General features: G+C 59.6%; 1 protein-coding gene across 1 annotated transcript in view; it reads left to right on the top strand.

Annotated features, from left to right (window-relative positions):
- Positions 1-23,022, top strand: part of WNT3 (Wnt family member 3) — a 32,952-nt gene extending 9,930 nt beyond the window's left edge. Inside the window, exons 2-5 of the mRNA XM_040989181.1 lie at positions 16,098-16,339; positions 18,833-19,098; positions 20,194-20,681; positions 22,921-23,022. Of these exons, the coding sequence (XP_040845115.1) occupies positions 16,098-16,339; positions 18,833-19,098; positions 20,194-20,673 (988 nt within the window). The 3' untranslated portion in view covers positions 20,674-20,681; positions 22,921-23,022. The remainder of the gene's footprint in view (positions 1-16,097; positions 16,340-18,832; positions 19,099-20,193; positions 20,682-22,920) is intronic.
- Positions 23,023-23,374: the final 352 nt, after the last annotated feature.

Genomic DNA, 23,374 nt, shown 5'->3' with positions numbered 1-23,374 from the left:
CTGGTTCCCCCTTGAAATGGCCATAGCAGCCAGAACTGGGCTCATCTGAAGCTAGGAGCTCAGAGGTGTATGCTTCTTGTCTGGGGCGAAGACCTTGGGGCTGGCCCTGCCCTGCTCTCCGCTGCGCCTGTCCCTGGCCTCCAGCCTAGCTCCTCACACAGGTTAGGCCGGGTCTTGGTGGGCAGCAGTCTGGGCTCAGCGTGGCTCTGCTTTTATATCTGGCTGACCTTCACCTTGGGGAGCCTTGGTTTCTTCTCTGTAAAATGGGGCTCCTGAGGCCGCCGTGAGGATGAAAGGGCGGAGCACAGGAGGCCGGCGCGGGTTGGCGTCTTCACAGTGAGTAAGCCGTGCGTGTTGCCATCATTAAGCTCTTTTATTGTTGGTGCCGCTGCTCCTCCCAGCCCCATGCCCCCGCACGGCCCCCGCCTTCCTCCCTGTGGCTCTGTGAACTGTCGCTCTTCAGGACACACCCCGGACACCACGTGGTCCTCTTGCTACAGCCTCACTTCAACCCCAGCTGAGCCCCTGGGCACACCCCGAGGGATACCTGTGGGCAGGGCCAGGTATACACCATGTCTGTACTCCCTCCCGCCTGGCATGGAGCACACAGGAGCCCTCAGGTGAATGGAGCCTGCAGGCAGCTGGCCACCAGCTGGGCTCAGGTCCAGGCCAGATTTCCTTCCCTCCGGGAGGCCCCACAGCCAGAAACGCTCACAGGGCTGACCTGGTGTGGTATTTTTTGGAGTCTCAGGTACCTCTTTGAGTGCACCTGTCTTGTGTTCCGGTGAAGGTCAGCTCGTGCCGTCCCCCATGGCCTGCCATCCCTCCCAGAGCCACTGCCCTCACCGTGGGCACTGTAGCAGCAGTAGCAGCTCAGATCCTGCCGGGGGCTTGGCCAATGAGTCAGCCTCCTTCCCACGCAAGCTCAAGTCCAGGCTCAGGCCAGATCTCTGTGACGGCGTTTCTTTGCCCTTGTGATCTCCCTGCCGGGGCCCGGCCCCAAGCGTCTGGCCTGTGTGCTGGGAGCCGGCCAGGCGGGGTGGGGAGAGAGACTGAGAGTGTGAGAGTGAGTGAGCTCTGGGCTTGAACCAGCTCTCAAGGGGGTTCTCCACTGTGCTGCTTCATAGCACCTACACTCGGCCAGTTCCAGCCCTTCTGCAGGTCGCTCGGACGGAGCCCTCGGCATTTGGGTTCTGTCCCTTCCTGCAGAAAGGCCCGTACTAGGGGAGAGTCAGGGATCTGCACTGCATGTGGGTTTGTTCTGAAGCAGGAACCTATGTGAGGACAGAGGCAGTGAGCAGGCACCGGGAAGGAGTGGGGACTGGTGGTCCAGGCTGTGTCCTGCTTGGCCACCGTGCTCATGAAGGGCTGCTGTTCTCTGGGAGGGGAGGCACAGGCCAATCAGCTGCACTGCCATTGGGAGCTTCTAGTCAGTGTCTGTGGGACTGGGCTTTGCAGCTTAGATGCGAGTGTAGACAGTAGCTGGGGCCCTGGTGGTTTGGGCCTGTTGGATGTGGTGAGCAGGTCGGTGTGGCTGAGGGTCCTGAGAGGCTAAGGGGTGGGTGTCTGTGTCCATTCCACTAGGAGTCTCAGAGACGGACAGGCCTGGCCAGCACTCCATGGGACCAGCTGCTCTCCTGCACACCACTGACAATCTGTAATTACACGCTGCCTGGCCCACAGCCGGGAGCAACCCCAGGGGATGCTGCTGCCACCTGGCATGACCTCACCCCACGAAATCCTGTCCGCGTATGCCCCCCTCACCCTGCACGCCCTACACGTGGATGCCCATTGTTTCTTGAATTGTGCACATTGGCTCCCTGATGTTAAACTGCTGGGTTTTCCAGGTCGGAATGCCTTGACTGTGGGCTCTTCCTTCTGCTCTCTGCCGGCATTCGTGGTGTCAGATAGCCCGGGGTCTTTCGTGAATTGTTTTGCTCGCTCTGTGAGGTTTCTGTGATGGAGGTGACTGCCGGCTGGGCTGGAGCCCCATGTTCAGGGCTGTGTACTAGTCCGTCATCTGCACAGGCCCCAGCTGTCACTCGGTCTCCTGTCCCGGGAGCCATGTGTTGCGGTGCACATGGGGCTTCCTGCCAGTGAGTGTTCTGATGTGCAAATTGGTGCCCAGCCTAGGGCAAGCATGCTGCAGTGGGCATCTCATGTTGGCCTTCACCAGCCAGCTCAAGTCACCTCCCTCCACCCACTCATGGCTCCTGCCCACCCTGGGAGGGGTTGCCACAGTACCACATGGGGTCTGTTCCTTACCCAATGGTCTCTTCCAATGGGGGCTGCTATGCTACCTGCTGTGGCCGCCTCTTGGTGCTCCACTGGAATCCTGCCACTCAGAGGGCCTACTGGAAGGGAGGTCCCCACTTCCTTCTCCTTAGCCCCTTTTCCAATAGTGTTTAACCCCAAGGCCCTTTCCCCCCTGGAGGTCAGCCATGACCTCCATTCAGAAAGCACCACTGAGGAGGTTCCACCTCTGTCCCTTTTTTTTTTTTTCTTTTCTTTTTTTCTTTTTGCGGCCCTTTGTGCCTTGAAGCTTGTTTCTCTTAGTGACCAGGCTGCAATTCCTGAGGTTTGTTTCCTGGGTGGAAGGCATGAATGAATGCGTGCATGCCTGAATGAATGAATGAATGCAGGCCTTGGCCCATCAGGTGACCGTCCCCAGGGCTGTGTCCTCTCTCCTGTGACACAGTTCCAGGGGCTGATCTCCATCTGGGCTCGAGTGCTCTCTGTGGCATTTCTACCAGGCCTAGCGTGCCCGGTTGAATGCATCTGCCACCTGCAGGGCTGGGAGTCACGCTGGCTCTTGTATCCCATGGGTGTGGGGTCAGCCCCCAGCTGCTGGGTGGATTGCTCACTGCTCTCCTTCCCAGGGAGGGAGGAGCCCTAGGGTTGGGTTTGCAGGTTCTGAGCCAGAGCAGAGGTGCCCCCGGAGACCTGGGAGGTTGTGGCCAATCCCTGCCTGATCTGTGTAGCAATAACGATAACCTTAAAATGAGTTAATATGTGGAAAGCATATGGAGCAGGTGCCATTGGGCTTGACTCTGTAGCAAAAGCTTTTTGTGTGTGCCTACTGCATGTCAGGGACTGTGACAAGCCTTCTGCACGCTGCTCATTCCTCCTCCTGGTGGCCTCTTCAGAGTAGGTGATGCTTGCCTGTTTCCGATTGGGGGTGGGGTGGGGAGCCGCCCTCAGGAATGTAGCAGGGAGCCATGGTGTTGGGACTGGGGCCTGGGCGGCAGTGATTGCATCCATTACTTCACTGACAATCAGGGTATCTGTAAGTTCTGAAACTACTTGTGCCGCTCCAAATGGAACCCCTGGCACTTCATGGGTGGCTTATATGTATGTGTGTGTGTGTCTGTGTATAAGAGAGACCGAGAGAGAGAGAGAGAGAGAGAGGGAGGGAGGGAGGAGCTGCTGGAGCCCACAGCATCTTCATGATGGGTAACCCAGGAAGACCAAGCTGCTGAGGAAGGTATTCTGCATTCTGAGACCACCTGTGAGCCAGCAATGCCACAGAACCAGCAAGGGCCACTCAGGGTCACGGTCTCAAGCCTCTCCTGCAGGAGCACTGGTACCAGGAAACGCTGGCAGGCAGGACACCTGTGGGCACTTGGACCCAGGTAGGTGATTTGGGTTGGAGACAGGAAAATTCCTCAGGGGTTAGAGCCATAGTCAAGGCTGTTGCCTAGGGCGCCCACAGCTGACTTTGGAGGAGAACATGCTAGAATCCCTTTGCCTATATGCCAGCTGGCCTTGACCCTGTCAGAGGGAAACCCTTGCAGGTCATGGGCTCTTCTTTCCATTTCTGCTCCACATTGTCCCTTCTTCTGGCCACAAAGTAGGCAGGCCCATGGAGGCCTGGGCAGCGGGGCTGAACATGAGGTAGGAATCCAGGACGTGCATGCCAGAAGGTGTGGGAATGGATTCCTGACAAGGGCAGGATGCTTTCTGGACCCAAGCACGGGACACAAGGGCCACGCTGAAGGCCCCCCGAGGGACAAAGGGGACACAAGGGGCAGGATTTTGCCACTGTGTCAGGAGGCAGAGTGGCCCCAACTGTGAGCCTTCCCGGGTGACAGGGGGTGTCCCCTACACAGACTCTGAATACCACAAGGACCCAAGTCCTACCTTGCAGCCAGCCAACGCCTTTGGCTGCTTCACCCAGGGCAATGGCCTCAGCCTCGTGCCATGTGGGATTTGGCCTCTAGTTGTGGGGACCCCAAGGTTGCCCTTAGCTCTGACAGGTTCTGCCAGAGGTTTCTGGGACCTCAGCCCTGGCCTCGTTCCTGCTGAGTTGTAGGGTCTATGGTTTTGTCCAAGCCTCCAACAAATGTCCTTGTTTGGTCTTCTGCGCCCCACCAGCTCTTGGTCTCCGCTGGGATAGTTGCCAGATACATGTCTCCTCTTCTGTGACAGTCCCAGCTGTGCCCCTCTCACACTCTACTTGCTGCTGCCCACCCAGTGGGTGCTGGGCAAGTACTCTCCACAGGAATCTGCTGGCCATCTTCAGAGGAGGTGGTTGGGGCCTTGTGGCCAAATGGCAGGGAGTGGGGATGTGGACTGAGGCTCTGTCTCTGCAGCCTCAGTTTCCCTGTTTGTGCCATGGGGATGGTGTCCTCATCCCAGGCCTGCTGCCATGAGGGGATGTGCTCTGCAGTGGACATCACTGGGAGCCATGTGGTATACCCTGACCTCCTGGGGGGCCTTGGACCCGCATGTCTGTGCAAGCTGGGCTAAGTCACAGGGGGCAGGTCTTGTTAGCTCCCCCCCCCCCCCGCCGCCACCTGCCACCTAGAGTCCTCCTGAGTTCATGGGTCCTGCTCACCCACAGGGCCCTTGGGCCCCTAACTCCCAGGAATGCCTGGTCTGAGATACACACATGAACCTTGGGTATGATGAGGCCGTGTAAACATTCAAAGGGAAGATCAATAGGCCAGGGCCCCAGCTTGTGCATTTACAGGGCTATTAATGCACTGAGCAGCCTGAGTGACTGGACAGACCTGAGTCTTACCTTTCCCTCCCTGCCCCGCCCCCACCTCCGCCAGCCTCCTCGATCTCCTGCCATTTCCTGGCACTGTGACCTTGGACAAGCTACCTGGCCTCTCTGAGCCCATGTCCCCCTGCCATCTGTCCCATGGGACCCAGAATGGCTTGATTGGGTCCTCAAGCAGAGGAAGCGATGTGGTCTGTGGAAAGTGCATTCTGCAGCCCCTGGTACACTCAGTGCCTGCTGGTCCCTGCCAGCTGTTCCTGTGGGCACCAGCCTGGGTGCCCCAGAAAGCAGGTGCCCGGCTACCGTACTTACAGCAGGACTCAGTCTTTCCTCATCATCTTATTAGGCAGCCTGGACCCATTTATTATCTTAATCACCACTGGGTATGCACCTGTAAAAGTACTCCCCATCATTTCATTTACAGCTCAGCGTGTCCCCACAAAGGGGCCCCCTTGCCTCATCTCCCCTGTATTTTGTGGGCTTCTGCTCCAGCCTGTGGTGACTCAGGCCGGGTGACTCTTGAGGGGACTCCAGCTAATCTGCACTGCCCTTTTTGTGTTTCTTGAACACACATCACCAGCAGAAATGGTGGGCACTAGAATTTTCCATGGTTGCTCTTGGCAAGTGTGAGCAAGGGACTTTGAACGTGGTTATCTCTAGCTCACACGTCTCCCTCCGCCTCTGCCAGGAGACTGAAGGGACTAGAAGTGGCTCGTGGCACCCATGTTCAGAGCGGTGGGCTGGTGGACTGGCTCAGTGAGCCCAATGTGGGTAGCGGGGGAAGAAGGTGGGGGTGGGGGAAGGTCTCCCGGAGGTGGCAAATGGGCAGGGGGCTCTACAGTGTAGCTGATCATCTCTCATGTGGGCAGGGGACAGGCCAGGTCCTGACCAAGGAAAGAAAAATATCTTACAGCCCCTGACCAGGAGACGTGTGTAACCCCAGGGGGAGAAAGGGCTAGAGGCCCTGGATCCCAGTGTGTGGCCCTGTGAGCCTCTGCAGAGAGCTTCAGTGACAGGCACTGACACACACACACGTCCCATGCACACATATGCCCCATGTGTATGTGCACACACGCACACACCTGCCAGGCTGAGAAAGCCCGTTGTAGCAGGTGGCGGGGCAGCAAGCCGTGCAGATGCAAAGCTTAACGTCCCATGTCGGAACTTTTTGCTGATGGGCCTGGCAAGGCATCTGCCACACAGGAGCTGGGGTCGCCCGCGCCCATAGGCGAGACCAGGCTGCAGCTCTTGGCTCCTGGCTTCCCTACCCAAGGTCCAGCCCTGGCTGTTGCAGGCATGTGGAGTGTGGACCAGTGGAAGGAAGCGCTTTGTATCTCTCTCGCCTTTCTTCATGAGTCTGCTTTTCAGAAAAGTAAATAACTAAGTCTTAGGAAAAGAAAGAAAACTCAGGGAGGGCAGAGGAAGGGAAACAAGAGCAGGAACCCAGAGGAGAGGAGATGGAGGCCAGCTGGGGTGGGGGCTGGAGGGACGCGGAAGCGTTACAGCGACAGGCATTATCTCTCTGGTTCTCTTTTTGTTCACGAGGTCTGTGTGTGCGTGAGTGAGGTCTGTGTGTGTCTGTGAGCGAGGGCCGCGTGAGCCAGGCATGCCCTGACACCTTTCACTGCCTGCCGCAGATGTGTTGGGCGGCCAGGGGAGGGCGGGGGCAGAGGGCGCGACAGGAGACAGTGCCAGGGGCTGGGGAACAGGAAGGCGGAGCTTGACCCTTTGGCGAGGTCCAGGCTGGGGGGTCAGAGGAAGGGGCTTCCGGGATGAGGCTCAGGACGCAGACCCAGGGGGCGGCGTGGGCAGGTCCTCCCCCTCCGCCTGTGTCCTGCGGCAGTGTTTCTCAACTTTGCTCCTTATAACATAAGGAGCGCTGACGCCAGGAAGGGAGTGCTTGTCCATCCCTTGCGCCCCGGTCAGCAGGGCTGCGATGTAGGGGTTTCCAAACCCGCGGGACTAGGAGCCCTGCAGAGAGGATGGGGCCGTCCGAGGGAGTGGCTGGGGCAGCTAAGCGCGCTTTGAACTTGCGCAGGAGTCTCGGTAAACAGAGTGGGGAAGTCCAGGTGCCAGCAGCGCCTTGGGGGGACTCTGGCGCAAGGAAGACCTCCTGGGGATAAGGGGGAAATACCCACTTGGAAAGGCGGGGGCGGGGCACAGGACGAAGCCCCAGGCGCCCAGCGTGACCACGGAGCTGTAGTAGCCACAGCAGGCATGCACCTGCGGGTGCACCAGCAGGGAAGCCGCGTCTGTCCCCCTGTGCCCTGTGGCCTGGTCCAGGGTTGAAGCCCCCTCTCCCCTCCCTGCACACCTCACCCAAGTGAGCCGGAGTGTTTGTGGTCCCTTCCAAGTTGAGAGAGAAACTGCCAGTCAGGAAAGCAGAAAAAGTAGACCGAAGACATGGAATCGTGTAGAATGTTTCCCCATTTTTTGTTCTTTCACTGCGCCCACATGTGCAGTGTGGTTGGCTTTGGCTGATAGATTTCCAAGTAACTCGGTCTTTGTGACCTGTACTTGCAGAGTGTATGGATGGTGCCTGACCGCTTACTGCTATCGCACCGGGCCCTTACCACAAGGTAAACAAGATTTATTTTTTATCAGAAAGGTAGGTTTACAGAGAGGGAGAGACAAAGAGATTGTCCATCGGCTGATTCATCCCACAAATGGCTGCAATGACCAGAGCTGAGCCGATTGGAAGCTAGAAGCCAGGAGCTTCTTTCAACTCTGCCATGTGAGTGCAGAGTTCAAAAACAGAGCTGTACTGAAGTGGAGCAGCTGGTATTCAAGTGCCCATATGGAATGCTTACTGAACCCCTGTGCCAGCCCCAACTTACCAAATCTTAATGATTCTTCATTACCTTCCTTATTTGAAAGGCAAAGTTATGGATGGGGGGGAGGGGGGGAGCTGTGGGGGAGAGAGATTTTTCAATGTACTGGTTCACTCCCTAGATGGCCACGAGGGCCCTGGCTGGGCTGGCCAAAGCCAGAAGGCAGGAACTTCCTCTGGGTCTCCCACATGGATCCAGTGACCCAAGGACTTGAGCCATCCTCTGCTGCTTTCCTGGGCACACTAGCAGGGAGCTGGATCAAAGTGCAGCAGTCAGGGCTCATGTGCTCATGGCATGCCTGTGTTGCCTTTGGCAGCTTAATGCCAACTCCAAGGCTAGCATTTTTCAAACTAGCTTCCTGGTTATCTGACTTTTAGGTTTCAATTCATTTTCATCTATAACATTGCTCTCTGGGTCCAACGTTTGAAAAACCGGCATAGATTCTTTTGAGTCATCTATACCTGCAGTCTTAAGGAAGGGGCCGCCACCTTCTGAAGTGTCCCGTGGGATCCTCTCTGTCTCTCACACTCCCCCCCACAGCCAGTAGTCACCCATCCACGCTGGCTTTGGTCGAGGACTTGGCAGGCAGCTTGGATCCTCCATGTTGCACCATCTCCTGACGCCTGCTGCCACGCTGCTGGAGTAGGCTTTAGCAATCCAGGTGCCTAGACTACAAGGTGACCTGACCCAGCAGACCTGGGTGTTTTCCAACATGCCAAGTGATCTGACTGGCATGGCACACACCCCTTCTCCCCAACCTGCTCCTTATCCTCCCTCCCTTGCCCTACCCCAGCAGCCAGAAGGTCAGGGGATGTCCTTGGCCAAGGGAGCAAGTAAGATGGGAAGATGCTTAGGGACCTAGGCTGGGTGGGCAGTGCTGTCTGTTGCTGGCCTCCAGTGCCCGCAGCAAGGAGGATGGGTTGTTCTGGGCAGCTGCAGGCTCAGCAGGGAGTTCTTGCTCGGATCTGCTCCCAGGCTCCTGTGTGGGGCCTGTCATTGTCTGCCCAGGAAGTGGGAGCAACTCTTACAGAGTGGCTTTCTGCGTTCCTTGCTGGCTTCCTCTGAGACCCAGACAGCGGGCATCTGGGCTTGAGGGCCAGCAGCTGAGTGCAAGGGCCCGAGCAGCCTTCAGCATGTCAAGGAGGTAGGGTCTAGACTCATCAGGTGCGGCTGCAGGCCACCAGCAGCCTGGAGTAGGTGCTGGGCTCCAATGTGCAGGTGAAGGAAGAGCTCGCCTCACATGTCTCAACTTTGGTGGGGAGATGGAGTCAGGGCCTCCACGAGTATGTTTGGGGTTCCCCTGAGCATGCCTGCCTGCATGTGTGAGAGCTGGGAAAATGACTGTGGGAGGCGTGAGCCGGCAACATGAAGAAACGATTCTGAAAGTGGATCTTGAACGACAAATGGGCATCCAGAGTGAGAAAGAGGTCTGGGTGGTTGTGCCCAGGGACCTGCAAGGGCTGACTAAACTCCAGCCTGGAAAGAGGCAGACTTGACCTCTTGGACCGAGTAAGCCCAGCCCCAAAGACTCTCATCTCCCATCTGTAAATGGGAGATTAAGCGGTGACTGACACTTAGAGCTGTTCTGAGGATCTGCGAGAATGTGGAACTGAGTGATGGGACTTTCCTGTGACTTAGGAGCTGGAGGGGTTGGGAATGAGAAAAACCCCCTGGTGCCCGTGTGGCTTAGGGAAAGCTTACAGCCGACTTGGGTTGGATGCACAGGGTGAGGGGTGGGGACAGGACCCCACCCCCACCCCAGGTGGCAGCACTGGCCATTGTCCCCTGCACCCCACGGGCATCTCTGTGCCTGTAATACACTCATGGCATGTGGCATGAGAGGGACAGAGCTGGGAGGTAGAAGCCCTTCTGCACCCACTACCACCACCAAGTGGCAGGATGCCGGGCAAATCCCACCCCCTGTCTGGGCCTCAGCTTCCCTTGAGGTCCTGGCCTAGGTGAGGTCCGAGGTCACACACAGCCTTGACATGTAGGACCACCATGTAGTACATGGCAGCAGGGCCTGACTGGCAACAGGATGCATCTGGGGCCTTCCGGGGTACTTCTGTGTCCCTCCACCTGCCCCAACAGGTGAGATAGAGGCCACAGACCTCCCCTCCACACAGACATGTATTCTTGGGGTCTTTAATGTCTGTCCAGCAGACCCCAGTGAACATCTTCAGAGACCCTTCTGGAATATTCTGTGTCTGCTGTGATCCCAGACAGGCTCTTAAGCCCCAGTGGCCTCATATGTGACACCCAGAGCAGAGTGAACCCCTGCAGGTCTGCAGGTGGAGGCTGGGCTGGGCTCTGCTGATGGGGTGTGAGCAGCTTGGCACAGCTAAAAGCACGTTGGAGCTATCCGCTTGTGAGCTTAGTGGCTGTGCCTGCTTGGGTCACCTCTAAGTGCTGTCAGCCTGTGCATTTGGTCTCTTTGGTGGCAGGGGACAGAGGGCTGCAGCCTTATGTCTCAGGGCAGCCAGCTGAGCCCAGGTCCTGCCCCTGCCTTGTGAGCCAGAGCAGAATCATGCTGAGTGGGTGCCTTGGTTGCAGGGATGCCTGGGTCAGTGGGTGCCCACTGGGCCAGCCAAGTCCTGAGGAGGGCCAGGCTGCAGAAGCCCCTCCCTCCTGCCTTCCTCAGCCCCCACTCTCTCCCTTAGCCCTCCTGCATCCCCCACTCCCCACTTGATTTGGCTGAAGGGCGCAGTCCTGCTCCTGGCCCCTCCCTGCTCCACCCTACAGGCTCTGTTTGCCTGTGAAATGTTGGGGGGGGGCGGCTCTTCATGCTCGCAACACAACAAAAAGCAGGTTTCAGTGTTTTACAGGTTTCAACATTTTTCAGGCCGCCTTGTCACATCTTATCAGATCAGCCGCAGCCGCAGGCCAGGCGCTTGGGAGCTGCTGGGGAGAACAGAAGCTGGAACATTCCAGCAGCCCAGGCTTGGCCCCGCCCTCCCCTCCCCCTCCTCCCTTTTCCTCTTTTTCCCAAAGAAGCTCCAATGGGGCTCCCTGGGTGGAGACAGGACCTCACCTTGGCCCCTGGGAAGGGTGAAGGCCAGATGGGCCCTTGGCCTGGGAGGCACCCTCGACTTTGAGCTCTCTTGGGGTGTTTCTGGGCTCTTGGAGGCCCCTGGCAGTTGTAACCCCACCACCAGAGCCCCCCACCGCCAGGGAGCCCAAGGGCAAGATTGGCTTCACCCAGAGAAGGTCAGTGGACTGAGCTGTGTTTGAGGGCTCAAGCATCGGGAAGATGAAGGGCTCCTCTCTCCGGCCCTGGCCTTTCTTTTCCACCTGCCCTGGTCTTCAGGGCTCGGGCAGAGGGAAGCAAGGCCTTCATATTTTGTATTTCTTTGTGTGCAGGGTTTTATGTGTGGGTTTCATGGACCCCATTTTCTGTTCAACCATACTCAAAGGGGCTCCATGTGAAAGGGTTGACTGAAGTTGGGAGGACCAGACTTCATCCCTGGGCATCCGAGAGGAGCCCTTGTTCCTCAGAGTGGGTCGGGGAGGAGGGGGCTGGGAAGTGTGGACAAGAGATTTTGTGGGACAACGTGAGGTATGGACTGAAGTTTGGGGTGCATCCAGTACTCTCTCCTCTGGTGTTGGGGTGAGAGGAAGGAGAAGGCGTGGAGTGACAGGAGAGAAGGCTCCTCCAGGGGCTCTATGCATACACACTGGCTGTGCACCTGCCTTGCCCTGGGACCTCCTGGGAGCACTGGAGCCTGGACCAGGCTCCAGCCACCTGTCTCTGAGGTTCTGGCCCCATGGAGGCCTGCTGAGGCTGGCCCCCTGGACTTTCACGTCTGCCTGAGGCCTCCCTCCCTTGGCATCCACATGGCATCTATTGCTGCCGCTGCGAGGCTTCCGGCTACCACAGCCCCTCCTGGTGCCGCAGGGAGAAATGGAGCCTGAAGCGTTGCCTACCCCTGGCACCTGCACAGAGATGCCCACACCTCAAGTTGGCTCCCCCTCTTCCTCTGGGTTCTAGTTCTGCCTTTCCAACTGTGCTGGACTGGCAGGCCTGAGAGTCCCCTGTGGTCAGCTATCACCAGGCTCCTCCTGCTTCCCCAGGATCTTGTCCTCACTGTCCTGCCTTCATCCCCGTTTGTATGTGACCGACAGGTCAGGCATCCTCAGCCCAGCTCTGGGAGTCCCAGTGGGGGCTACTTTGGCCAAATGAAACGTGACTCAGGGCATCCTCCTGATGACTTTCTGCCCTGTAGCTCTGTGTGGCCTGGTCCTTACGGGGGGAAGCAGCTGCAGTCCCCAGGGTTCCCTGCCACCCTGGCTCTGCTAGAGCCATCGTCCTGCAGCCAGGCAGCCCAACAACGGGCCTGGCGCTCTGCCACGTCGCCCAGCAGTGAGTGTTCCGTGAACAGGCAGGGAACATGTTTGTTCTGCAAGGGAGCACTCGTACCTGCTCCTTCAAAACCCATCCTCTATCTCCTCCGTGGCCTGTGGCCCTCATGGGGCCGTGGCAGCCTATAAGCAATAGGGATGGACTCCAGCTAGAAAAAGCCCCACAGGAGCCCTGAGGCCTCCGTGGGCTTGGTGGCTCCTGTGTGGAGTCTGGTGTCCACCTCCCCTGCCTTACCTTAATATGAGCAGGAGACCCAGGGAGCAGACACCTGCCTGTGTGTGGTGAGGGTTGGAGCTAGTGACAGATGGGAAAGGCCCCAACAACACCCTGGCATGGTGAAGGGCATCCATGGGTGGATCCTCCTCTGACCCCGACCCCATGTTGGGAAGGGCGTGGGTCAGGTGGTACTGGCGGACAGGGTCACCTGTGAGCTGAGCCTTTGGTCCTTCCCAGCGTGAGTGGCCCTGACCCAGGGCCTATGGCCTTCCCACCCCAAGGCCCGTGATTGTCTCCTTACTCGGGTGCCAATTTCTTGGATACTCCAGGGGTTAGGGAGTCAGGATGCACAAGGCCCAGCCCCTTCCCTGCCCCCACTGGGCACACATGCCCTTGGACTTGCTGGGCTCCCCACCTGCCATCCACTAACCCTGAATGAGCTCTTGATCAAACCGGGAAAGTGGTTATCTTGAGCCCCAAGGCTGCCAATTAGTTTTTCACTTCCCGCTCCTTTCCCAAGCTTTGCCTTCTGTCTCAGAAGTTTCCATCTTGCCCCAGGCCAGGGAGGAGTCCCTGTGGACCCAGGAACAGGTTGGGCCTCTGTCCAGTACTGCCCAGGAGCCAGCAGGTGGAGCACCTAGCCCTGGGCTGCGGTGGGGTTTACAGAAACTCTGCACAATTTCTGCCTGAGAGAGCCAGACCACGGGAGAGCCTCACCATGGGGCAAGGGAGGCTGGGAGCCCCTCAGTTGCAGGAAAGCACCCTGGGGCTTGGGTAGGGAGCTACCTGGAGTCTAAGGCCTGGGCCTGATGCCCTTGGTCACCCCCACAGAGGAACAAGACAGACTGGCCCACTCTTCCTCTCCTTCCTACCACACCCAGCGCTGAGGAGCTTCTGGGGCAGAGTTCCATGTCGGAGGTTGGGGGGGGCAGGGACGTGCAGGGGTCGGTAGAGCTAATGGCCAGTGTGCACCCAGGGCTCTCCTCCCCCTTGGCTGCCAGCGTAGGGGGCGCACGGCTGGACAGGCTGCCCTGTGTGGTGTCCCCCTGTATATTATGTGAAGAACTTGGCGTCAGGTCAACCTGAAGTTGGGCCACATTCCATGTCCATCTTGTGCTCCCCATGCAAGGCCACTCCAGATTCCTGGCCACCGAAGGCCTTGTTGGGGGTCATAGTGCAGAGCTGAGATAGGAGGAGGGGTTGTGAGCTGTGTGACAGAGTGAAGACTAGCCTGTTTACCCAAGAGGTCAGTGTCAAGGTCTCCAGCAGGCACCTGCTACTCAGCTGCCTGTGTCTGTCCTGAGCCCAGCTGGGCAGTGGGTGGTCGATGGGCTGTCCACACGGGGAGGTGGCCAGGGCCTTGGGCAGGGTTGGAACAGGAGCTGGATATTAATAACCCCTGGCAGGCCCTGGCCCGCCCCCTCACCAGCTGCCAGGACCAGGCAGGTCCCTACCTCCTCAGGAGCAGGACCATCGTCTTAGATCCTAAAAGGGGCTCCTGCCTCCGCGGAACCGAGGCGTCTTGTCCTGTGTGTGGGTGTGGCCGCCGGATGCTGGGTTGGGGCTTCCCGTGGGACCCTGTGCGAAGCCACCACGGGCCTGGGCTGTGCTGGGGTGTGGGGCGTGGGGGCAGTGAGAGCGCCTGATCCTTGGGGAGCTTCCACTTCCGGCTGCGCATTCTGGAGGGGCTGGGACCACATGCGTGGCACTGTAACAGGCCCAGGGAGAACTTGAGAGGGTGGCTGGATGCCTTCTGCTAGGAGCCTGTGGGAATCTTTAGAAGGGGGTCATGAGCTGGGTATCGTAAGGGGACTGCCTGAGCTTGGGCAGTGGGGAGGTGTGACCCCATGACCCTGCCCTGTTACCCCATGACCCCACCAGGCTGCAGGCCATCAGCAGCCAAGGGGCATACAGTCAAGGTCACGGGCCCTGTGCTGCAAAGAATGGAGGAGTAGGTGGCTTCCTGGGCTGCCTCCTTTAGCATGGTGTGGACCCTAGAGGCAGGGTGGGTGGTGGGCCACCTGGACAAGTCTGTGATGGGGCAGCTTGAGGCCTGGGTGCTGTGCCGGCAGGAGGGATCAGGGGCTCTCAGAGTAGCTATGGTTCCCCCAGGCTAGGGGTGCAGGAGTGAGCCAGTGACAAGGCAGGGCATTAGAGGAGAGGAGAGGGGGCGAGGAGGACCAAACATGGCCGCCCCCCTGGGCAGCGCCTACAGTGTGCCAGGCCACAGGCTCTGCTGGTGACTTCTGCTCTGTGGCATCGATTATACAGGGGGAACACCTGGGGCTCGCAGGACTAGGGGAATCATTGAGATTGACAACCAGGAGCTGGCGAGGGGGCAGTCTGTGACACAGGGCACCCTTGCTCCCCTCTGGCTCCCAAGGATACAGCTGCTTAGAGGGACTGGCTGGTGACACATGGGACCATGCCATGCCCTGTGCTCTGCCATGAGTCTCCCAGGTCTCCTGCTATAGGGACTGCATCTTGGTATCACAGCAGCTAGAAGGGAGGGTGCCCTGCAGGCCAGCTGGAGAGGTCCCAGCCCTCAGGAGTGTGAGAAGGCAGTGTGGTTCAGTAGTCTGTCCCAGCAGGCCCTCCTAGCGGCCTGGGGCCTGGACTGCTCAGTGTGCAAGGCCAAGTCATCTGCTGAATAGGCTGCCAATGTCTACTTGCTGTGGGCTAGGGTTATTCTAAGACAAATGCAGGAGCCCTGCCAGGGGGAGGGGAGGGTGCCTGCTGGGCGTCCCACTCTCCCTCCTCCTCTTGCCCATCTGTAAATGGTACCAACCAAGCTCCAGGACTGGTTCTCTGAGGACAGGGAGAACCCTGGCAGGTACACACCTAGCTCCCTCTGGGCAGCCACAGCCGGGCCACATCTCCTTGCCTGGGTCCTTCGCGCTGTTACCTGCAAACACTGACCACAAGTGGCGCCCATGAGGTTCTGGCACATTGTGGGAGCAGACAAGCAGCTGCCGTCCAGCTCATCCCCACGCGGACCCTGAAGGCTTGCTTCTGTGACCTCTGCCCTTGGCCAGTACAGAATATGAAGAAGAGGAGCTAGGCTGCTTTTCCCTTCCTGCAGGCGGCCTCCCTCTTGGGGCTGACCACTTTGGGTCTTGTGGTTCACTGAATTCTTCTCAGCTAGAAGAATTCAGACTAATCTCTGTTGAGAACAAGTGGCATTCTAGAAATTTCTGGAAATTTCTGCAACTCTACAGATGGCTGTGGAGCTCTGGTGGACGAGGACTTGGGGTCATCAGCTCCCTGAACTGTGTGTGTATAAGCCCCCTGTAGGGAGTGAATGCTTCCGTGTTTTTTGAGCTGGGACTGGGGTCCTTCCTCTGGGTTGGGGGTCCATCCCAGAAGCTTGGGGCCCTGAACATCATTTTTCAGTCCTGAGATCCTTCTCATGGCATCGCACTGCCCCCCGAGGGCCAGTCTGGGAGCTCCTGCTGGTGCCCACTGGCTGTGGGCTGGATGTGTCTGTTGGGAGACTGATCCCCGTGACCAGCCTGCCCCTTGTGGGGTCCTGTGCTCCCTCCTGGGGTGGACACACAACAGCTACACTCAGGTGCAGAGGGCCCTTCCACCCACCCTCTCCTTGAGTGTGGGGATTGACAGGAGGCTGGTGCAAGGCCACGGCCTGCCTGCCTGCCCATCGTGCCACTGCCCCTGTCTTCCGCAGGTCCCTGGCCCTGGGCCAGCAGTACACGTCTCTGGGCTCACAGCCCCTGCTCTGCGGCTCCATCCCCGGCCTCGTCCCCAAACAACTACGCTTCTGCCGCAATTACATCGAGATCATGCCTAGTGTGGCTGAAGGCGTGAAGCTGGGCATCCAGGAGTGCCAACACCAATTCCGGGGCCGCCGCTGGAACTGTACCACCATCCACGACAGCCTGGCCATCTTCGGGCCCGTCCTGGACAAAGGTACTCCAACCTCGGGGTCCTTCAACCGCAGAGCCCCCTGGCAGAGGGCCTCAGGCACGACCCTCACATCTCCCTGGAGGGGCGGGGTCTGGGCAGCTTTGAGATGTGGGGATGGGGCAGTTGGGGGATGGGGGAGTGTTGGTGGGACCCGAGATCTGAGCTGGTACCCAGGAAGCCACAGAGTTCCTTCCTGGCAGGCTCAGCGGGTGGCCAGGCCCCAGGCTTTGATGTGGACATTTGTTACTCCCTGCACCCCAAGGGTCTGTAAAGTGCTATGCAAATGCAGCTTTGGGGTTGGGGGAGGGCACTGTAGCCTTGTGGTCCCTCTCCCCAGAAGAAAGCCCACGTCTCCCTGACCCAAGCCTGCACCTTGCAGCCTGGGTCCCCAGTGACCGGAGCCACAGGATTTGACTTTGAACATGGGGGGGGGGGGAGGGAGCAACTCCGCCAAGGGCTGGTGGGTGAGTGGTTAAAGTGCTTGCCTTGAACGCGCTGGGCGCCGGTTCTAATCCCGGCAGCCCCACTTCCCATCCAGCTCCCTGCTTGTGGCCTGTGTGAAAGCAGTAGAGGACGGCCCAAAGCCTTGGGATGCTGCAACCATATGGGAAACCCAGGTTCCTGGCTTTCCAGAGACCCCAGCTAGGTTGGTCCACATGCCGGAGTCCCAGCCTCACCACTTTCAGAAGACTGGGAGCTGGGCCAGGGCGCATGTAGACAGCCAGAAGGGCGGGAGATCCGACGGCCTTGCGGAGGGGTGGGTCGCAGGGCCGGTGGAGGAAAGGGGCGACCCCCTTTACCTGAGCCCGGTGTACAGCACCTATAGGACCTGCTGGGAAAATGGTCCCTGGACAGGAGAGTTTGTGAATCCTTGCAAGCTGACTCCGCGCTTCCCGGACCCAAGCTAATTATTTCTTGTTTACATAAAAGGTTTGGTCTCTAATTGGGGCCAAGTGGCGGCGGTTTGCATTTCAAACCCGATCGCGCCGCCGGGTCAGTCTCCCCACCTTCCGGCGCCCCACCTCGGGCCAGGTAATCCCTTGGCCCCGCGTCTAGACGCGCTCCCCCGGGGCCTCGCACTCTCCCGCTCAGGCCCTCCCTGGATGACAAGAGGGCGGGTCTGGGCTACGGACACCTGGGGGCTTGGAGAATAGGGCGAAGGCCCTGGCCATCCGCGACCCTGGTGCCCAGAGCCCGGCCGTGGACCCGGGTTCGAGCCCAAGGGTCAGCGCCAGCCACGTTCCGAGGCTCCGGGGAGCTGTGCCCAGTGCGCGCAGAGCCAGGCCCGGGCCGGGGCCCCAGGGGCGCCGAGGAGGGCGCGGGGGTCGATGGCCGGAAGGGGAGAGGCCGCGGCCGGGCGGCTTGAAAGGGGTCGCAGCGCTGCCCCCCGCCGCGGACCCGGCCCCGCGCCGTGCCATTCACACGCCCTCTGCCACCGGGCGCGGTGCGGGGGCGGGGGGCGCCGCCTCCCTGGGGACTGCGCTGCCCGGCGCCGGGGCTGGGGGCGCGGCCCGGCCGCGGGAGCCGCCCGTTGCTACGCGGTGGCGGCCGGCGCGGCGGCCCGGGCGGCGGCCGCATTATGCGGGTAATGCGGTGTGACACCGCGCGAACAAAGGCGGATTGAGCCGCGCAGCGGGCCCCGCCGGACGGGGACCGGCACAGCGGGGCTGTCAGCGCCGCTCCCAGGCTAATCCTCGCCCCGCCCCCGCCACCCCCGCCGCCCCGGCGCTGGGAACCGCGTGGGGACCCGGGCCGGCCGGAAGCGTGGGGCGGCCGCCCTGGGAGCCCGCCCCAGACCCCTCCCGCCGGGCGCTCGGGGACCCCTAGGGATGCGCCCCGGGCCGGGGCTTCGCGGCCCGCACTCCCCGCCATCCCGGGGGTTGTGCTTTGCTGGGGCCGCTGGATGAGTCGCCTGCCCAGCCAGACTGACCACGTGTGGATCTGCAAAGTGGGCCTAGAACGCTGCCTTCTGTGCTACACCTTGGGAGAGCAAGGAAGGCGCAGCCTCCGGAGTCCCCGCATCCGTGTCCGGATGTGGACACGAGGGTGGGGAGAGGTGGCAGGAGAAGAGGTGCTACCAGTGGGTGAGGGAGGCCCTGCAGGGGAAGGCCTCCTCCCGTTGGCCCTGGCTGCCGACTGGGCTTCAGCAGTCTGCAGAGCCCCAGCTCTCTCAGGCACAGGAAGGCAGACCCGGGGCCGGCCTGGCTGCCCGATGTTCTCATTCCTGCTCCTAACAGACCCCGCCCTCCTCAGCCAGACCCTGAGCCTTAGGTTACACATCTGTAAAATGGGCATGCTCAACCAGCCGCTGGGGAAGGCTGGAGGGGACCCTGGCTCCCCCCTCTGTCCTTGGGGCTGGTGAGCCCCGGGTCTCCTCTGCTGCCCCCAACCCTGCCTTGCCCTGGTGTGTTTTTTTGGGGGGGGTGCGGGGGTTGAGGCAGGGCAGGGCCCGTTCAGGCCGTGTCCTCAGTGCTGGCTCTCACACTCTCCCCGCAGCCACCCGGGAGTCGGCCTTCGTGCATGCCATCGCCTCCGCCGGCGTGGCCTTCGCCGTCACGCGCTCCTGTGCCGAGGGCACCTCCACCATCTGCGGCTGTGACTCGCACCATAAGGGGCCTCCTGGTGAAGGCTGGAAGTGGGGCGGCTGCAGTGAGGACGCCGACTTCGGGGTGCTTGTGTCCCGCGAGTTCGCAGATGCACGGGAGAACAGGCCTGATGCGCGTTCCGCCATGAACAAGCACAACAATGAGGCTGGCCGCACGGTGAGCTGCCGGGGGACCACAGGGAGCCCTGCCCGGTCCGCCTGGGCTGGCCGTGCCCCTGCCCAGCCCCACTGCTCCCACTGCTCCGTTTCCTGTCAGCTGGGCTTGGCCCCCAGCCGTACTCCCCAACCCCCTTCTTTGCCCCTTGCCACTGTCTGGCCTTGGCTGGGGATGCTGTGGCCACACCGTCGGGCAGATGTTCCTTCCTCCCCTGTGCCCTCTGTGAAGTCCTGGGGACCCAGTTTTGAGTTCAGCCTCCTCCTGTATTTTCTCATCCTTGGGCTCATGCACCCAGCCTTAGCTTGTCCATCCGGTCAATGATGACAGCAATCTAGGACTTACAGGAGTGAACGTGATGTTGGCTGGTGTTTAGGATGCCATGTTTATTTATTGTTATTGGAAAGGCAGTTGCAGGAAGACAGTAGGGAGAGAGAAATCTCCCCAGGTGACAGCAATGGCCAGAGCTGGGCTGGTCTGAAAGAGAAGTTTAAGGCTTTCATGATAGAGCAACTGGCTAATCTTCCCCGTGCAAGCACCAGGATTCCATTTGCACGCTGGTTCATGTCTCGGCTGCTCCATTTCACAACCAACTTACTGCTTGTGGCCTGGGAAAGCAGTGGAGTGCGGCCCAAAGCTTTGGGCCCCTGCATCCACATGGGAGACCCGCAAGAAGCTCCTGGCTTCGGATCAGCTCAGCTCCAGCCATTGTGGCCACTTGGGGGAGCGAATCAGCAGACAGAAGATCTTTCTTTCTGTCTCTCTTCTCTGTAAATATGTTTTTCTAATGAAAAAGTAAATAAGTCTTCAGGGAAAAAAAAAAGAACTTCGGGTCTTAATTCCATTGCCTTCCCAGGTACATTAGCAGGAGGCTAGATAGTGAAGCCGCTGGGCTGCCGGCACTTCAGGTGTGGTCTAAGATGCAGCACCCACCCTGGTGCCTTCCCATTCTTCCCATTCTTTAGTCTCTGTTCAATCCCTGCTTGTTCTTTTCCCGGCACAGAAGAGTTAAGAGTGCACAGGAAGGGGTGGACGTGGCAGGGGGTGTCCAGCCCTGTGGGTCCAGTGTAGGGGCCAACAGCTTTTCCTCTCCCCCAGACCATCCTAGACCACATGCACCTCAAGTGTAAGTGCCACGGGCTGTCGGGCAGCTGCGAGGTGAAGACTTGCTGGTGGGCCCAGCCTGACTTCCGCGCCATCGGCGACTTCCTCAAGGACAAGTACGACAGCGCCTCGGAGATGGTGGTAGAGAAGCACCGGGAGTCCCGTGGCTGGGTGGAGACGCTGCGGGCCAAGTATGCACTCTTCAAGCCACCCACCGAGAGGGACCTGGTCTACTATGAGAACTCCCCAAACTTTTGCGAGCCCAACCCCGAGACGGGCTCCTTCGGCACCAGGGACCGGACTTGCAACGTCACCTCCCATGGCATCGACGGCTGTGATCTGCTGTGCTGCGGCCGTGGCCACAACACGAGGACGGAGAAGAGGAAGGAGAAGTGCCACTGCATCTTCCACTGGTGCTGCTACGTCAGCTGCCAGGAATGTGTCCGCATCTATGACGTGCACACCTGCAAGTAGGGAGCCAGGTAGGGTACCATGGGTACCATCCACTTCTCCACTCCCAGATTCCCCAGTGCCCACGGCTGCAGCCGGAACAGCGAGCCAGGATGTTCTGGCTCCTGTGGGAGTGGTTAGTAAAAGGGTGCATGTGAGCGCCCCTCAGTCCTCGTGTGAGGGGCCAGGTTGTGAACTGTATCATATCTGGCCCTCCCACTGGCCTTGGCTCCTGCTCATCCATTGGAGCCGGCAGAGGGATGGTGAGGGCATTGCCACCTGCCCTCTGGTCCCTGCCCTGTCCCCAGTTCCCTGGCCTCTCCCTTCTTTTTGCCTCATCTTTCTCCCTGGAAAACGAGAGGCTTCCAATGCTTGAGATTGCAGGTCCAGAAGGTTCGAGCTCCTTGGGGGTGGGGTCGTTTGGCCTCTACTTTGAACTTTGAAGGCAGGGTTCTGTGTCAGCGAAAGCCTCCCCACCCCCGGGATCATGAGCTCTGGATCCTGACACATCTGAGGCCTGGGTGGCGCGGGGTGTGTGCTCCCCTCCATGGCTTTATGACGGTGATGGGATGGGGCAGGTGGAGGGCTTCAGGTTTATAGTGGCTGCAGTGAGTCATGCAGGGATCAAAGGCTGGGGACTCCATTCCCAGGCTTCCCAGAGGTGGCCTGTGTGGGCAGCACAGGTGCCGGTGGAGGGTCTGCACTGACAAGGCCTGGGGTGCTGCTGTGCCTGCCCTGTCCCCCCTTCTTGATTCTGAAAAGGGGCCTGGCAAGGAGGGGGTGGGAGAAGCCAATCCTGGTGGCGCTTCTATCCTGGCTCAGCCACGTGGCCTGGCTAATCCGTGTGGAGCCCGTGCAGGCACACTGGGCATGGTGCTGGGTTCATGGAGAAATGACTTGCCTGCTAGGTGGTAGCTGGTGTGGGTGGTGCTGGGGTACAGTGGCCTGGCATGGGATAGGATACCTCATTTAGTGATGCCATTCCATACAACATGGCACATGTCTGGGCCTCTTGAAGGAGTGGCAGGTGCACAGCACCATGGGGTTGGCCCCGGCTGGGGGTGACACAGTCCATTCTGAGAAACTTAGGAGGTCCCGGCGGGGTCATCCCTGTGTCTGAGTAAAGTGGTCTCTGGGGGCAGGAGGGGCTAGGGATCCATGCAATCATCGCAGGCTGGTCACCGGGGCAGCAGGAACCGGCAGGGATGAGAGCAGACATGAGGCGACTGGGAGGACCACAGTGGCCACCTGACCTGCCTATACTATGGGCAGTGGCCGGGGCAGTGCACGCCCCCACACTGGCCATTCTCCAGGAGGGTGACACTGAACAACCCTAGAGGGATACTGGTCCAGATTACCCGTGTCAAAGATAGGCACACCTGGTCAGCAGATGAGCCAGGACCCAGGTCTCTGCCTCCAAAAGTTCCATCTGTGGGCCCTGCTGAGGCTACAGTGGCAGCAGCCTGTGGCATGGCACAGACAGACACCCCTGCACTGTGTCCCAAGGAGCAGCTGGGCTCTGCCGATCAGGGCCCAAGGAGTCGGGTTGACACTGGGTATGCAAGAACCCTCCGAGTCAGTGCTGACCCACAAAATCCACGCTCTCCTCCAAGCCTCTGCCAGGGCTTCCTATACTTGAAGAGCTGTGGGATGTGGGCTCATTTGAGTCCTTCACTGGGGCCCAGGCCCCTCCTGCCCGGGCACTCTGGAGACCGGCAGAGGGGACTGTCCCCACGGGGGACCTTTCTCATGCACCTGTCCAGTGAGTCTTGGCAAGTGCTGTGCCTCCCAGAGGCCTGGGACTGGGTCCCCCGACACTGGCTTTTTCCCCTCCTTTGCAGCTTGGTCCTGTACCTTCTGGCTAACCGGGTGGAGTCTGTGCTATTCACCAGGAGTGGGTTGGGCAGGAGAGGTGCTCAGCCAGCCCCAGAGCTGCCACTGGCCTGCTGCAGGGCCTTGGACATGTCCCTTATCTCGCTGCACTCATTGTCTGCCCCTGTGAAGGGGTGTCAGGTTGGCTGTCAGCCCCCTGGCGCCTGGAAGCTGTGAATGTGCTTCTTGGTTAGGGAGGACACTGAAAGTGAAGAAAACAACAAACCCAGTGTGTACGCTGGTGCCAGCCCAGCAGAGGTCCCTGGCCGCAAGGCTGTTGTCCCTGCCCAGGGTGGGGGAGCTCCTGAGTGTCCAGGGTGGCGCATCTCCCATCTCATCAGTGGGTGGTCTCTCGGGGTAATTAACTGTGCTTCTAACTCTCTCTTGATTTTTCCCAAGGGCGCTGGGCAGGGGTGAAGTGCTTGGCTGGGTGCATTTTCCGAAGTCTCCCGGGAAGCAGACACAGAGCCGGGCTCAGCCCCCAGCACCAGCCAGTGAGGAGCGCCGCCTGCTGCCAGCTGCGCATGCTAGATGCCCTGGACCCCGGGAGCCACTCCCCCACCCCTCCGTCTCTCGCCCCATTTTGGATGGTGTGTGGTTTCTACACGAGGGGCTTTCTTCTTTAGTTCTCCAGGGTCTGATTGGAACAGGCCCAAGGCTTATCTTTGCACACATTAAAGAAAATAAAAATTAAAAAACAAAAAAAAAAAAACCACAAAACAAAACAAAACAAAAAACCCTCAACAACAGTCCTGCTCCAACTAGAGGCTGTGAGCTCTGGGCCTGTGGCCAAGGACTCAGGGTCTGTTTGCAGACTGCTTGGGAAGAAGCTGTCCCCCAGACGCCCGTGCAG

This window comes from Ochotona curzoniae, unplaced genomic scaffold, assembly GCF_017591425.1.
Source record: "Ochotona curzoniae isolate NIBS_2020 unplaced genomic scaffold, NIBS_Ocur_1.0 contig_520, whole genome shotgun sequence".
NCBI lineage: Eukaryota > Metazoa > Chordata > Mammalia > Lagomorpha > Ochotonidae > Ochotona > Ochotona curzoniae.
The sequence above is the reverse complement of the archived record's forward strand: the minus strand, read 5'-3'. Positions and strand labels throughout refer to the sequence as shown.